Below are 12,886 nucleotides of genomic sequence, written 5' to 3'. Positions count from 1 at the left end.
ACACACACACACACACACACACACACACACACACACACACACACACAGTAGCACATTATATTTTTGCAAAAATGAGAAATGATTTTTGACCAAAATGAAAATGATATTTAAAACGTAAAGAACATTTTCAAATTCGATCTCATATCTCAACGTCATCGTCAATATCATTCGAATACGTATTTATTAAATTGATAATTCATCGATGATAATACTTAGTTATACTAAGTTCTCACGTAATGAAACTTATTCCTAGACAAAACGTCCTTTTTGCCTATAGGATAATGTGCCACTGCACATAGACTCACATATATAGACACATATTGGTGATGGCCTAAAGATTCGTCGCTCCTGACGCAACAGTGTCATCCTTCTACGTAAATTCTTCTAAAGTCTACCAGAATTCTTCGCTATCAGTGCCAAAATGTTACGTAAGCAATTTAAAGTGTTGCGGTAAAGGGAGACATTGTCCGTTGAACCAATACTGTTCTTTGTAATTCGTGTAAATGGAAACTTTTTCGATGTGTATATGATATACATATATATATACTTTTTTTTGTTCCGTTCATTCTTGTACAATACGAGGCACGAAACTTGTCCCGACGTCATAAAAACATCAACGCTGTCAGCTGAGGAACAAAATCCACGTGAAGCGTAATCTAAATCCGCGGTAGACTTATGCTCGAACGTTTCACGATTTCCGTATGTAATGAAACGTACGCCAATCATTTTTCCATGTAGAAACTCTGAATTGTAAATCAGTTTCTCAACTAACTGCGTAGGAGTTCTCACAAATTCAGGAAAAGTTTTGGGCTTCCTATTACATCTCGGTTCTCTTTTTCTAATCGGGTAGCGTCCCTGCGTACCACCCCATTGGTAAATGTATATTTCTATAAGGGAAAAATGTAAGAAAAACAAAAAATATCACTTGGAACCACGAACGAACATAGATTTCGCTGTAGCGTTTTGTATAATTGTATTAGCGAGATATATTCCAAGATATATATATATATATACTTCGCATACACGTGTTTATACATTTATGTATGCATCGAAAGAACAACAACAAAACGAACAGAAAATAGACATCTGATGTGTAGGAATCTTTTACTTATGCCGTGTATAGATTCGCTGTATATGTACTGTATGGATTATACATTTAACTTAACGTGATGACTGTATATTTATATGTTGACCATGTTCAAAAGTTAACGATATATAATAGTTGATAATGATGAGAGTTTTATATTTCATGTTACGAGTACGCTCTATATTGTGGAATACACTTTAATCGAATTCGCCTGCATCACGCTGTCGAACTGTGACTACTATATTTCGTTCCATTGAACAACTCTTTTTTTTTTTGTACAAATAAATTCATAATTTCTCCCCAATGAAAAATATTTGTACTCCATTACCCAGGTGTATATTTTAGAGGAACGTTGCTGTATCGCGTAAACCGTTGCGTATCGTTTTTGTCCTCGAATAGTTCTTACTTTTACTGCTAGATGGCGCCATTAGCAGTGTCATTTACCGACATGGTGGTAATGTATCGACAGGTCGGTAAAAAATACTGTAAATAGCGCCATCTACCAGTAAAAAGAGGAACTATTTACGACAAACTTGAGCGTTTTCCCGATAGAGGCGCTGACCAAACTCCGAAAATTAGTTCGGTCTTTTCAACGCTAGATGGCAACGACAATGACAGTTGGTGGCGCCATCGGTGGGAAAACGCCCAAGTTATTAGTGAAAATAGTTCCAACCGTTTCTATGAGATGGCGCTTCTACATTTTAATAAATTATTGCATAATTAATGCAAAATTCCTACGATTCTTTACTTTATAGCACTAAGATATATTAGTTAATATGTCAAATCTATCATTTTCATGAATGGTTATAATATTTAGTGAAGCAATAATTTAGAAATGCAACGCAGGTACTTATAGGTTATAGCGGCACTTACAAGAAATGACATGTAAAAGAGGTTTACAATATATTTATTTACAGATTTTCGTATACATTAATACTTCTATAACCACTACGGTTTGTCATCTCTCTAATCGTACTGTTTTTATACAAGGTCGACCGTATCGGCGTTTGGCTTCTTCCAGAAAAGCATTCTCCATTTGTCTTACAATTTCATTAAAAAACAAATTCGACAAATGTGAGTGGATAATTGACTTGAATTCAAATGATAATGAAAAGTCAATCACACTCGTTTGTGCGTTATTTTTTAATCCTGAACTGAAGAGCCATAACGTATTCAAATGACTGAATAATTTTCCGTCCGTGCATTCGGCCTTTACCATATGTGGCCGTACCTTTGTTACTTTGGACGTGTAATTTTCGTTTATAGGTGGAAATCCTATGACTAAATTGGCTCTGAGAAAATCGTCGTTTTCCGATATAATATCGGATTTCTTACAAAACGGAACAAAATTTTTGTAATTTTTCACATCCGCCACAACGTCGTATATTTGTTCCATCGAAAACCTGTGTATATCATTTATAATATAATATTGTCTATAAACCTTTTCTCCATTTGGAATAAGACATCTAATCTTTAAATTTATAGCTCACCCTATTAATTTACGACCTTCATATTCTTTCATTTTCGAAGTTTGAGCCATGTACATTCTTCCTATATAGTGTTTGTTAAAATTGTTTTTATTGTGTAATATAACATTTTCAAATAATAATACGTGCCTGAAAATAGTATAGATTCTTTCGATTTTAAAATCAATTTAATAAGTATCTAACATTACTGAAAGTAAAATTACTGCCATCGATTTTATTATGAAAACTTACCTTTATATTCCATTGGGTTTACATACTATTGATTTGATGAATAAAGGCAAGTTTCGATATTTCGCAATGATACTTAATAATCGGTATAAATAATAACAAAATATAGAAAAAGGAAAAGTAATGCCTACTGTTCATATTAGTTGAAGCACAATATTTATCATATCCAGAAATGCTTACATCGTTAAAGAATAAACGTGTGTAAACTAGGTTATACCTATTGCATTCATGATTTTCACGTTATTAAGTTATTTGCTATTAGGATCATGTATGTATATGTAATCTAAGTCACGCATTATATTTCGTATCAATAGCGCACATATAAATTGATTTTATTTTTAAAAACATGATGTACAAATGACAGAAAACATAACCTACAGAAATACTAGACTTTGTATCGAAATCACCTAAACATGATGAAATAACTTGTTGAATTATACATTACCTAAACATGATGAAGTAACTTGTTCAATTCACTACTGCGTAATATTAGTAAAATTTACATAAATAAACTATATTCTTTTATATCAGGAACTTTGAAAATTATAAACTTTGGCAAGTACGCTTAATTGTTTTAGAATTAATCGTAAATATTCTATTTCTATAGAATTGGTGTTCAATATCCATCCTTGAACGCGCGAAAGTAATCTTATAAAATCGTATAAACCACAAACACGTGCATATGAACTAGGAATACTTGTATGCTGCAAGTCTGTTTAAAAATAATTTGATAATTGTATAGCGAAATGTGTAACTGTAATATATAATAACACAGAACATTTATTATGCGTAACGAAACGAATATTTATTTGTAAAAAATTCGCTATTAATGACTTATCGTTGGCTTCACAAATTTTTTTAAATGTGCGTGTTATGCATTCTACCCCAAAAAAATAGTGAGCTTTATGACGTTCACGAATAATCACTTTAAATAATATTTGCGCGTTTATCGATGTCGAAACAAATGAAAATGATTTCGTATGATTTCGTATTCGCACGCAATTTCTACGTAAGGAACCAGAGACAAGGTTGGTACTTAGAGAAGTAACCAGAGATTTTGTAGCCCGATGTTAAAATTTATGATTGAACTTTTCCCTAAATCTCGTACAATGTTAGAAAACGTATTTTCTCAATTTGATATTGTAGAAAGATAATTATTTGTATTTATAAATACAGAGTAGACAAATTTCCATCTTCCAAATTTCCTCTTCCATTTGCAATTCTTGGTTGCGATATTAACTGAAAATCGGGGGTCTGTTTGTCTCGCATTACACATCCCTTAGTTACGCCACTGTGGTACACCCTCACGTGCAAAAATTACGTAACATAGGTACCGCAAACGCCTTCATTGCAATTCTCTGAAAAAAATGGCTGGTATCGGTCCGCAAGCTTGCAGAAATGCATTTCGACAGGTAAGCACTCGTTAAATCGTATTGCTAGATGATAACAAAATTTTTCTCGCTACAGTATACGCTTCCATTATTGTGTCGTATTGCACAAAAAGTCAATAACAAAACATAACTTACTGCATTTCGTTACTAATGTCAGATCGATTGTTTTTTTTCCATTCATGTATATTGACGTTTACCCTCGAATGCAGTCAACAACGTCATATGCTCTAGTTAAGGAATAATGTTAAAATTTGCATGCGTAACGATATTTATTCGTTTGGATGTACGATAGTGTAAGCGTAATAAACATAACCAATTATAATTATATAATTGTAGTGTCTCGTTTTACTCTCATCATTTTAATCTCTATGTGCTTAATTGTAAATTTAGATTAGAGGTTTGCATACCTCTGGAAGTCAAAATGCCGAAGCCAGACTGAAAACTTTCTCTGTGTATCGTTGGAATCCAGACAAACCAGATGAGAAACCATATATGCAAGACTATAAGGTAGACTTAAACACGTAAGTTCAACGATAATATTTTTTTGTAAGTTTTGTATCATTTCTTTTGTATATGTACAATTGGAAAACATATAATTTTAGTTGTGGCCCGATGGTTTTGGATGCACTGATTAAAATTAAGAATGAGATTGATCCAACTTTAACTTTCCGTCGCTCCTGCCGTGAAGGCATTTGTGGTTCTTGTGCTATGAACATTGGCGGCACAAACACATTAGCATGTATTAGGTAATTGATTTCCTATTGGTTAAATTATAATGGTAATGAAATTCAAGGTATAAATAATATTTTTCATTGTTTCAGTAAAATCGATGCTAACTTAAGTTCATCTAGCAAAATCTATCCTTTACCACATATGTACATAGTAAAAGACTTGGTCCCAGATCTCACTAACTTCTACACCCAATATAAAAGTATACAGCCATGGTTGCAACGCGGTGACGGAAAGAAAGCTGGATCCACGCAATATTTGCAAAGCGTTGAAGACCGAAAAAAATTGGTAATTTTGATAAAACATTATAACTTAAACTTTTTTAGACATAATTTACATTCTTCTGTAATACAGGATGGTCTCTACGAATGCATCTTATGCGCGTGCTGTAGTACCTCTTGTCCATCATATTGGTGGAATGGCGATAAATACTTAGGACCTGCCGTACTTATGCAGGCTTACAGGTGGATAATTGATTCGCGCGACAATCTAGCAGCGGAACGTCTCCAAAAATTGAAAGATCCATTTTCAGTGTATCGTTGTCATACTATTATGAACTGCACTCGTACTTGTCCTAAGGTAAATCTTTGAATAATAATCTACTAATCGTAATCTTAGTTTAAAATTAATATCTTTTTTTAAATAGGGTTTGAACCCTGGAAAAGCGATTGCAGAAATAAAGAAACTGTTAGCTAATATTAGCGAGAAACAAAAGCCGGGTATTGATACTGCTGCATAAGTAAGTAGAAGAAGCAAATCAGATTAGTCAACCATGTGTATTTTTTATTTACCGTGGTTACAAATAAACATACATTTTGTCAAATAAAAATGCGTAATGATCCACTTGGAGTATTTGGTAAAACAGCGTACATTATGCTGAATCCAACAAAGTTTTGTATGTAATAAATGCTATATATTTCAATTATATTTAACGTCTTTGTCTGTAAATAAAACTCGATATCCTAATAAAATAGATAGGTATTTATATTTATATTGGAACTATTTATTTTATGTACATTCAACACGAAAATAAAGCATGATATATTAAAACCCGTTTAATGGATACAGTCATCTTTCAAGTATATATTTTTCTTATTTCTTATGCTCGGACTAAAATGTGTTAGTTAATCTGATATTCACTCAATAGAATTAATCTTTAGCATCATCAAAAATATATATGTATACTATGCTGTTACTAACTCGTGCATTATATGTAGTTGGTAAAATCGTCGGACATAATGTGATTATTAGATATGTCAGAGAATTAGTAGTAGTACTTAAATGTTTTTCAAAATTTAATATTTGCTCATAGATTGCAAAAAACATGCATGATATGCATAATTGAAAACTATCAACAAATTGTTTATAACTTTTGAAGATTATGTATGCCACGATATCTAGGGTTCCGCAGCCATTCTGCTTCTCGCTGTTTCCCTTGATCGATTGTGTACTTCCGCCGTTCGCAAAGTTATACCAAATATATCTTCGTGATAACGATTTTCATCCTAAAATGATAAGTTACATCAATATTTTAAATCATGTAATCGTTTTCGGTTCATTGAATGTACGACTTACGCGTAGCGATAACATATACACTTCGACTTGCTTATCCGTCATTTCACCATGGGTCTGTATGATATGTTTCAAAGTTTGATAAACATCCTCCGCCATGGTACAGTCACCGCAAACGTAAAAATGCCCTTGTTCGTGCACCAACATATCGTAAATTTGTGGGGCCTCCGCTTGAATTAAATCTTGTACGTATGTCTGTCGTAAAAATATTTATTTTAAAGTTATGCAAGTAACTTCGTTACGTTTCAAATGCTATACCTTCTTTAATCCAGGCTCTCGCGAAAGGGCCAGGAAGACTTTATCTAGAACTCCGGCTTTTATCATTTCTTTCTTTTCCTGTCTATATAAGTCCAAGTTTCTCTGGCGGCAACCAAAGAATAGCCAAACTTTTCCATATCCAAGATCTATAAATTTCGGAATATGTTATTATTGTTTTGACTAATACAGTTGGAAAAGAACCACCTCACAATGATATTGGTAATAAAATGCGATACCTGGGCAGCGCTTCATTTCTGCGAGTCGGTGATGCCAAAAACCACGGAAAGGAGCAATTCCAGTACCTGGACCAACCAGTATCATAGGCGCTTTCGATGAAGTCGGCATATAAAAATTAGGCGCACTAAATATAAAAAGTTAATATAAAGTCCTGTGCATAATGTACTATCAATAGCTAATATACATGTACGAACATACCTACGTACGAAGACATAGAGCGGTTCGCCATCCGATATCTCACAAAGATAATTAGAACAAACTCCATAATGGTTTAATCCAGAACCACCTAGTTTTTATTTTGGAAATGATTAGTTACCGATCAAGGTATATTTTAAAAATATGTGTAAAATTATGTACCTTGTGTTTTATATTGTACGACCGCGACAGTAAGATGTATCTGTCCTTGGTGCACATCAGGGGAGGAAGAGATACTATAAAATCTTGGTTGCAAAGGAGTCAAGTGGAGTAGTAATAATGGTGCAAGAGGTTTCACGGATGGAAATTCATCAAGTACTTCCACCAAATTAGGAAACTTCCAATGTCTCCAATCTTCGTAAGCTGCTGGATCCTACAATGAAAGAACACATTCTTTAAAGTTCTTATAATCTTAAAAATCAGATATGTTTTTCGCTGATTAGTAGTGAGATATTTACGGAAGCTAGAAGATTCAGTTGAACTTGTTCTTTTGAGTTGGTAGCTATAGACGCGAAGTATCTGAGGAGATTCGGTGTTGGCGGCGTTGTGATATCCAAAAATCTGGTTAATAACATTCTCAAGGAATTGGGTAAATATCTATCGTGCGCTATCCACGTTTTTACGATACCTGTATTAAAATGACAAGAAAAAAAAAAATTAAAATCACTAAGGAACTACAATTTAATATTTTGAATAACATTTACGCGAACCATTAGGAGTATGAGATTGTTTCTGCATTTGCAATTCAATTGGTAAATCCGGGTCATAAGGAGTTTGTACTCGTTTCAATATTCCTTCTACCAATTCTGGCCTATTGCATGCAAAAACCCCCAAGTGATCACCAGGTTTGTATGCTATCTCCATGCTTGCAATATCATCTAGCTCCAAAAGTAACGTAGTTCCGCTATAAGAAGGAGTAATGTAAATTGAACGCTTATCGCAGTATCGTGTAATTATGAAATAAATGCGTATCACCACCTCGAAGAGTCGCCGCTTAAATTCGTCTTTCGGAACATATGACAGGTAGTTACGTTTCTATTATGGCATTTGCTCAATGCTGAAAAAATACAATTACGAGGATCAATTTAAATTTCGACATTGATGTTTGCAACGCTAAAAACAGTAAGTATACCTTTTGCAATCGGTTGGGCTTCAGCTTCTACGAAGCGTACAGTTGCCGCTGACAGTGCCTCTGATCCTAAAGACAAAGCGACCTCGAGCAAAGTATCGTCATCGTCTAAGCAAAAGGTTTCGCATGCAACCTGCAACATTTACAAGAAATGTGAAGAATCCTATTCGTGTGACTGATACGAATAGCAAGAAGTACGAACAGCGAATGTATCCGCTGCCCATTTTCGGAAAGTTTGTTCCTGTCCACACATTTCATCCCCTTGCGCTAGTCGCAACAAACGTTCTCCACCTAGTTCCCCTAACAAGTTGTCCACGTAGCGACCGAATGCACAAAAATTCGGATACGCCGATGATCCCAATGCGAAAACAGCAAATCTAAGGAAGATATCGTTGATACATGGTTTACGTAGACGGGGTGAGATCGGGCACAGTAAATTTAATTACGATTACAAATGAAATTTTGACTCGAATTTCAAGTAGTATGCACCTGACATTGCTCAGGGGTCCAAAAGTATCTTCCGTTTGGGAATCGGTAGTAGATCCGCGAAGGGAATCCAATCTGTCCAATTTCTTACAATTATTTACTTCCGTCTGACTGTTTGCTTTAATGAAGGATTTCGAAGTCGCCAAACTACAATTACAGCACAAATAATTATGAAATAAAATTCAACGAATCGGGAAAGATTAATACGATCATCACACCTGATCTTGTTGCCACTATTGATGTACGCTTCATTCATCTTCATTGCATACAAGTTTTGAGCAAAAGCCTGAAAAGCGAGAAATGCGTATATACTGTACTGTACTGTATAATAAGGATTTAAGCGTCGTATTATTATATACAAAAAATTGGTTACTTCGCCGTTCTCGGGAGGGTCACCGTTCCCAAAAGTAGACGTTATAACCAGCAACAAAGCTTCGTGTTCGATGTTGCTGATGTCATAGTCCGACATCGAAAGAACCTAAAATCGATAGCTTCAAGTATTTTTCAGACTTCCATAAAGTTTAATTAGCTATTAAATACCTGGGAATGGAACGCGTGTCCCAGCAGTTCACCAAGCTTTTCAGCGTACATCTGAGACGTCCCGGTTTCCGTAGCGAACAGCACTGTGGCTTTTATCCTTCGTGACAGAGCTCTTCCGAACAACTTTGACGTAAATTTTACAGCTCTGAAATTTTCAGCAATTTCTTTAGAAACTTTTCAGAATACAAAAATGAATTCTGACAATTCAAACATTTCGTTACCTTGCAATTTGTTTGAAATGGAATTTACGTCTCGGTTTCTTGGATGTTGCCTTTTTATCCCGACCTTTTTTCCAAACGTGCGTCTTCCAAGCAGGATCCTGCGTAGTAACAATATTAACAGCGATTGAAGCTATTCAGAATTAAAATTCTGATCGTGATCCTTTCTTTTTTTTTAGTAAAGACCTGAGCATCGTAAGATGGTTTCAAATGATAGAGAGCCATCTCCTGATGAAACACGGGCGTGGCTGATCCCGATATCGGCGGCACGATCCATAGCCAATCGGCTGGGCAACCGTTTCTCAATCGCATCTCGTTTTCATAGTGTTTCATGAAGGATTCCGAGGCAGTGTGATGATCCACAATTGTCACGTTTTTCATCTAAAAAGTGACCTCGATTTATTACTACTTTCCATAGCGAATCTTGGATGAGGAGTGATATGTATACTTGGAAACTGTGCAGCACGGCAACGTTAGCTTCTATCATAGCTTTATCTTTCCACAACGAAGTGGACGTTCTCGTGTCCAGTCCCATGTGAGTCGCTATTGGCTGTAAACAATGTTTCTTTCAGCATGTTTGAGTGACATGAGAAAAAAGATAGCGTAACTCCGCGTAGCCAAACCTCCAGCAAATTGTATCGCTGAACATCGCAGAGATCTCTTGCTCCAATTTCAGTGCTCATGTACCATCCGTTGAACGGTGCCGCTGTGAACTCCAAACCTCCGCAATCGAACACCATCCCCGACACAGCGGGAACAGCAAACCACTTCAACTCCAACTTTTCGAACCATTCGTATCTGTTGAGAACGAACAAAGGTACGGGCTATGCTCGCTAGATTATTTATAACACGTTAATAACAGCAAGATTTACGTGGGATGACTAAGAGGTACTTCGAGGACAAGTTCACTCGGAATGTCGAAATAATCAGGATCGTGACCGTTCGCTGATAGTACCAATGGCAATATATCGAAACGAGTACGCGCACCTTTCCAGCCAAGTTTTATGCAAAGCTGTAACAATAATGTGCAAGACGTACACCAACCGATTCTGACGTTGAAATAGTTAAGAACAAGCAGCAACTTTAATTAGGTATAGCAACATTCTTCACCTCGGTGAATTCAACGTTAACAGGATCCCCGATGACCGTACCATCAGGATTCTTGTAACCTGCGTAACTTATCAATTGTTGATTCCATACTCTGTAATCGTGTTTTCCATCCGTGCGTTGCGGAAATATTGTTATCGCTGATCTGGAAATTCAACGAATGTGTAATAATACTTAGGAATAGATTATGACTAATTATAACATTCCTGCGCGTACCTAATGTTGCCTTTGTTAGTGCTGTACTTAATGTGGTTACATAAAGCTTCGAACATACCGCTGGTTGTGGTCACATAACGACAGTCAAATACCTACAAGTACATTTATAAACATTAAAGGAAAAACTTTGTGGGGTAATGTCTTCGAGGAAAGTAGGGATTCCCCGACTTTTATCACGACGACTCATGATATTAGCGGGATTAGTAATCGACTGATGTCGCGAAAAGTACGCCTGAAAATAATCTTTTCATTTCGTGTAAATTAAGGAAAGTATATCGCAAGTTGAAGCATTCGGGTGAAATAAGTTGTTACTAATCCACTTGCGTGGATCGATGAGAAAGCGACATCCTGTACGCGTACGCAGGAGCTTTCGTTGGTTACCTACTTGCAATTTAGACCATTGAATGCGACCGATGCACCTCGCGGCGTTACGCCACGCCAATTTCGCTCCAAAAACCAATTCCGTTTCGGTCAGCTGATAGGTGCCTGTAACGAGGACTTCCTTTTGAACGCAATCCCATCGAGAACGATGAGCGTCGCTGTTCAATCTACGGCACAGAGCAATACTTGTTACATTACATACGAATTAAACTCTATTTTTTTTATTTCGATTTTTTTTTTTTATTTAGAGGGATTCTCGTTAATTTTATTATAGCAGCATTCGTTCATTTCTCGTTCAGTTCGGTGCATCCGAACGTCTTGGATGCATTGTGCGTTCCTGAATGTGTTTCGATCGGTACCTTCTGATGGAGGAAAAGTACTGCTCGAGGAACTCCTTTGCTTGAACGAAAATCTCTTCCTTGGAACGGCACTCGGTTCCGTGAGTTGGTAGTTGCATGATGCTACCGAGGCACACTTGGCCCGAGCACAGCGTTCTCTGAAAGAACACATGCAGACATTTCCCTGATACGCTTAGCGTTAATCACATTTTTTACTATTGTCTCGTTGCTGTTAAAACCGCGAGGGAATTCGGAGTACCAGCTTTCAACCTTAATCGCGCGAGGATTAAGTTCTGCATAAGTTCTACATATTCTTGCTATGGATCACTAACCGCTAATTGGGCCGCATTTTTTACACGACCATCACTGCAACCTGCGATTCGTATTCTTATATTTACTTCTTATCGTCAAGTACGGGAGGCGTGGATACTACATTAATATCGATCGATGTTACTATAATATCTGAATGCTATCGTGAAGCTTTACTTTGAGTTTTAAAAACTTTTATAGCGGTCCATCAATTTTTCTACTGGCTAGCCGACAGCGATGTCTATATGCTTTCAGAGATAACATCTCCGGGATGATCGAACGTTTTCGATGAAAGTCTCGATACGGGTCGTGCTTTTACAGCTCTGGAAAATCATAATAAAGCCATAAACTCTAATTTTACTAAAAGATCGTGCACGCGACAGTTAAACAAAACGATACTATAATACCGTGCAATTAGCGAAAAAGAGCGCATCATCCTCATCCGCGCAACTAGTGGAACACGGAAACGCACACTCGCTCTTCGATGATATTGACTTGGTCCAGTCATAAATTTTCTAACATTCGCAGTTTCCTTCGAACGCACAGTTTGTGTAGACCTTCGCGAAAGACAATTGAGATGAACAGATTCGAAATGATTCGCAAAAGATGGATAAGCAACAATGAATAAACGGACGAGAAAGATTTGCGATTCATCATTTTACCTCAGCATTTCTGGCGTGCAGGGAATCGAAGGCCTCGGTCTTGTAAATGAGGTTCCTCAGTTTGGTCGGTTTTCTCTGGCAAGCTCCTGTCGTCTCGTGTTCCTTCATCTCGTCCTCGTCGTCTCGTCGCTGCTCGAACCGTGTATTCTGGTGCACTCCAATTTACTCCAGTGCACTCCTCTGCTGCGGCACGTACACTGAATCAGTTTTCCTTTGCGAACCCTCTGTGACGAAAAAGGGAAATACCGCAATGGACGGAAGAAGGATAAGAGATGCATTCCCAGAGAACGAGATGTCACATGCGCTATAGAGACCC

At 36.6% G+C, this 12,886-nt stretch overlaps 4 protein-coding genes across 8 annotated transcripts in view; 2 read left to right on the top strand and 2 right to left on the bottom strand.

Moving 5' to 3' along the window:
* LOC128891984 (uncharacterized) overlaps positions 1 to 1,398 on the top strand; it is a 25,155-nt gene extending 23,757 nt beyond the window's left edge. For both annotated transcript variants that reach the window (XM_054152001.1, XM_054152002.1), the window contains one exon: positions 1 to 1,398. This exon is cut by the window's left edge and continues 1,808 nt beyond it. The gene's annotated coding sequence lies outside the window, so the exon portion shown is untranslated.
* Positions 1,399 to 1,978: 580 nt separating this feature from the next.
* On the bottom strand, positions 1,979 to 3,812 carry LOC128891991 (coenzyme Q-binding protein COQ10 homolog B, mitochondrial). Of its 4 annotated transcripts, none has more exons than XM_054152011.1 (3): positions 3,248 to 3,812; positions 2,578 to 2,703; positions 1,979 to 2,490 (listed from the first exon to the last, which is right to left on the bottom strand). In XM_054152011.1, the coding sequence occupies exons 1-3, from the start codon at positions 3,253 to 3,255 to the stop codon at positions 2,046 to 2,048; spliced, it is 579 nt and encodes a 192-aa protein (XP_054007986.1). In that variant the 5' UTR covers positions 3,256 to 3,812; the 3' UTR covers positions 1,979 to 2,045. The 4 variants fall into 4 exon arrangements, with proteins under 4 accessions (XP_054007986.1, XP_054007989.1, XP_054007987.1 ...); XM_054152014.1 differs by having other exon boundaries at positions 2,578 to 2,638; XM_054152012.1 differs by lacking the exon at positions 3,248 to 3,812 and adding an exon at positions 3,210 to 3,217.
* Positions 3,813 to 4,132: 320 nt separating this feature from the next.
* On the top strand, positions 4,133 to 5,913 carry LOC128891987 (succinate dehydrogenase [ubiquinone] iron-sulfur subunit, mitochondrial). The gene is made up of 6 exons (XM_054152005.1): positions 4,133 to 4,214; positions 4,584 to 4,714; positions 4,796 to 4,939; positions 5,015 to 5,210; positions 5,277 to 5,501; positions 5,569 to 5,913. The coding sequence occupies exons 1-6, from the start codon at positions 4,170 to 4,172 to the stop codon at positions 5,659 to 5,661; spliced, it is 834 nt and encodes a 277-aa protein (XP_054007980.1). The 5' UTR covers positions 4,133 to 4,169; the 3' UTR covers positions 5,662 to 5,913.
* A 291-nt stretch (positions 5,914 to 6,204) lies between these two features.
* On the bottom strand, positions 6,205 to 12,826 carry LOC128891978 (nitric oxide synthase, salivary gland). Its single transcript, XM_054151992.1, has 25 exons — positions 12,571 to 12,826; positions 11,621 to 11,757; positions 11,266 to 11,428; positions 10,881 to 10,972; positions 10,668 to 10,809; positions 10,430 to 10,569; positions 10,181 to 10,355; positions 10,006 to 10,107; positions 9,744 to 9,938; positions 9,561 to 9,658; positions 9,340 to 9,484; positions 9,173 to 9,277; positions 9,018 to 9,085; positions 8,803 to 8,946; positions 8,516 to 8,690; positions 8,317 to 8,446; positions 8,163 to 8,241; positions 7,895 to 8,088; positions 7,643 to 7,812; positions 7,347 to 7,557; positions 7,188 to 7,275; positions 6,989 to 7,113; positions 6,753 to 6,898; positions 6,498 to 6,689; positions 6,205 to 6,427 (listed from the first exon to the last, which is right to left on the bottom strand). The coding sequence occupies exons 1-25, from the start codon at positions 12,676 to 12,678 to the stop codon at positions 6,320 to 6,322; spliced, it is 3,432 nt and encodes a 1,143-aa protein (XP_054007967.1). The 5' UTR covers positions 12,679 to 12,826; the 3' UTR covers positions 6,205 to 6,319.
* Positions 12,827 to 12,886: the final 60 nt, after the last annotated feature.

This window comes from Hylaeus anthracinus, unplaced genomic scaffold (assembly GCF_026225885.1).
Source record: "Hylaeus anthracinus isolate JK02 unplaced genomic scaffold, UHH_iyHylAnth1.0_haploid 12002, whole genome shotgun sequence".
Classification (NCBI taxonomy): domain Eukaryota; kingdom Metazoa; phylum Arthropoda; class Insecta; order Hymenoptera; family Colletidae; genus Hylaeus; species Hylaeus anthracinus.
Note: the sequence above shows the minus strand (reverse complement) of the source record. Positions and strands in the feature narration are given on the sequence as shown.

Coding starts and splice junctions, on each gene's coding strand:
- LOC128891991 (XM_054152011.1), bottom strand. Junction 2,491..2,577: donor GAAGGTCGTAAATTAATAGG/GTGAGCTATAAA, acceptor TGATATACACAG/GTTTTCGATGGAACAAATAT.
- LOC128891987 (XM_054152005.1), top strand. CDS start 4,170: ATGGCTGGTATCGGTCCGCAAGCTTGCAGAAATGCATTTCGACAG. Junction 4,215..4,583: donor GCAGAAATGCATTTCGACAG/GTAAGCACTCGT, acceptor TTGTAAATTTAG/ATTAGAGGTTTGCATACCTC. Junction 4,715..4,795: donor TATAAGGTAGACTTAAACAC/GTAAGTTCAACG, acceptor ATATAATTTTAG/TTGTGGCCCGATGGTTTTGG.
- LOC128891978 (XM_054151992.1), bottom strand. CDS start 12,678: ATGAAGGAACACGAGACGACAGGAGCTTGCCAGAGAAAACCGACCAAA. Junction 9,485..9,560: donor CATTTCAAACAAATTGCAAG/GTAACGAAATGT, acceptor TGAAAATTTCAG/AGCTGTAAAATTTACGTCAA. Junction 9,278..9,339: donor GACACGCGTTCCATTCCCAG/GTATTTAATAGC, acceptor TATCGATTTTAG/GTTCTTTCGATGTCGGACTA.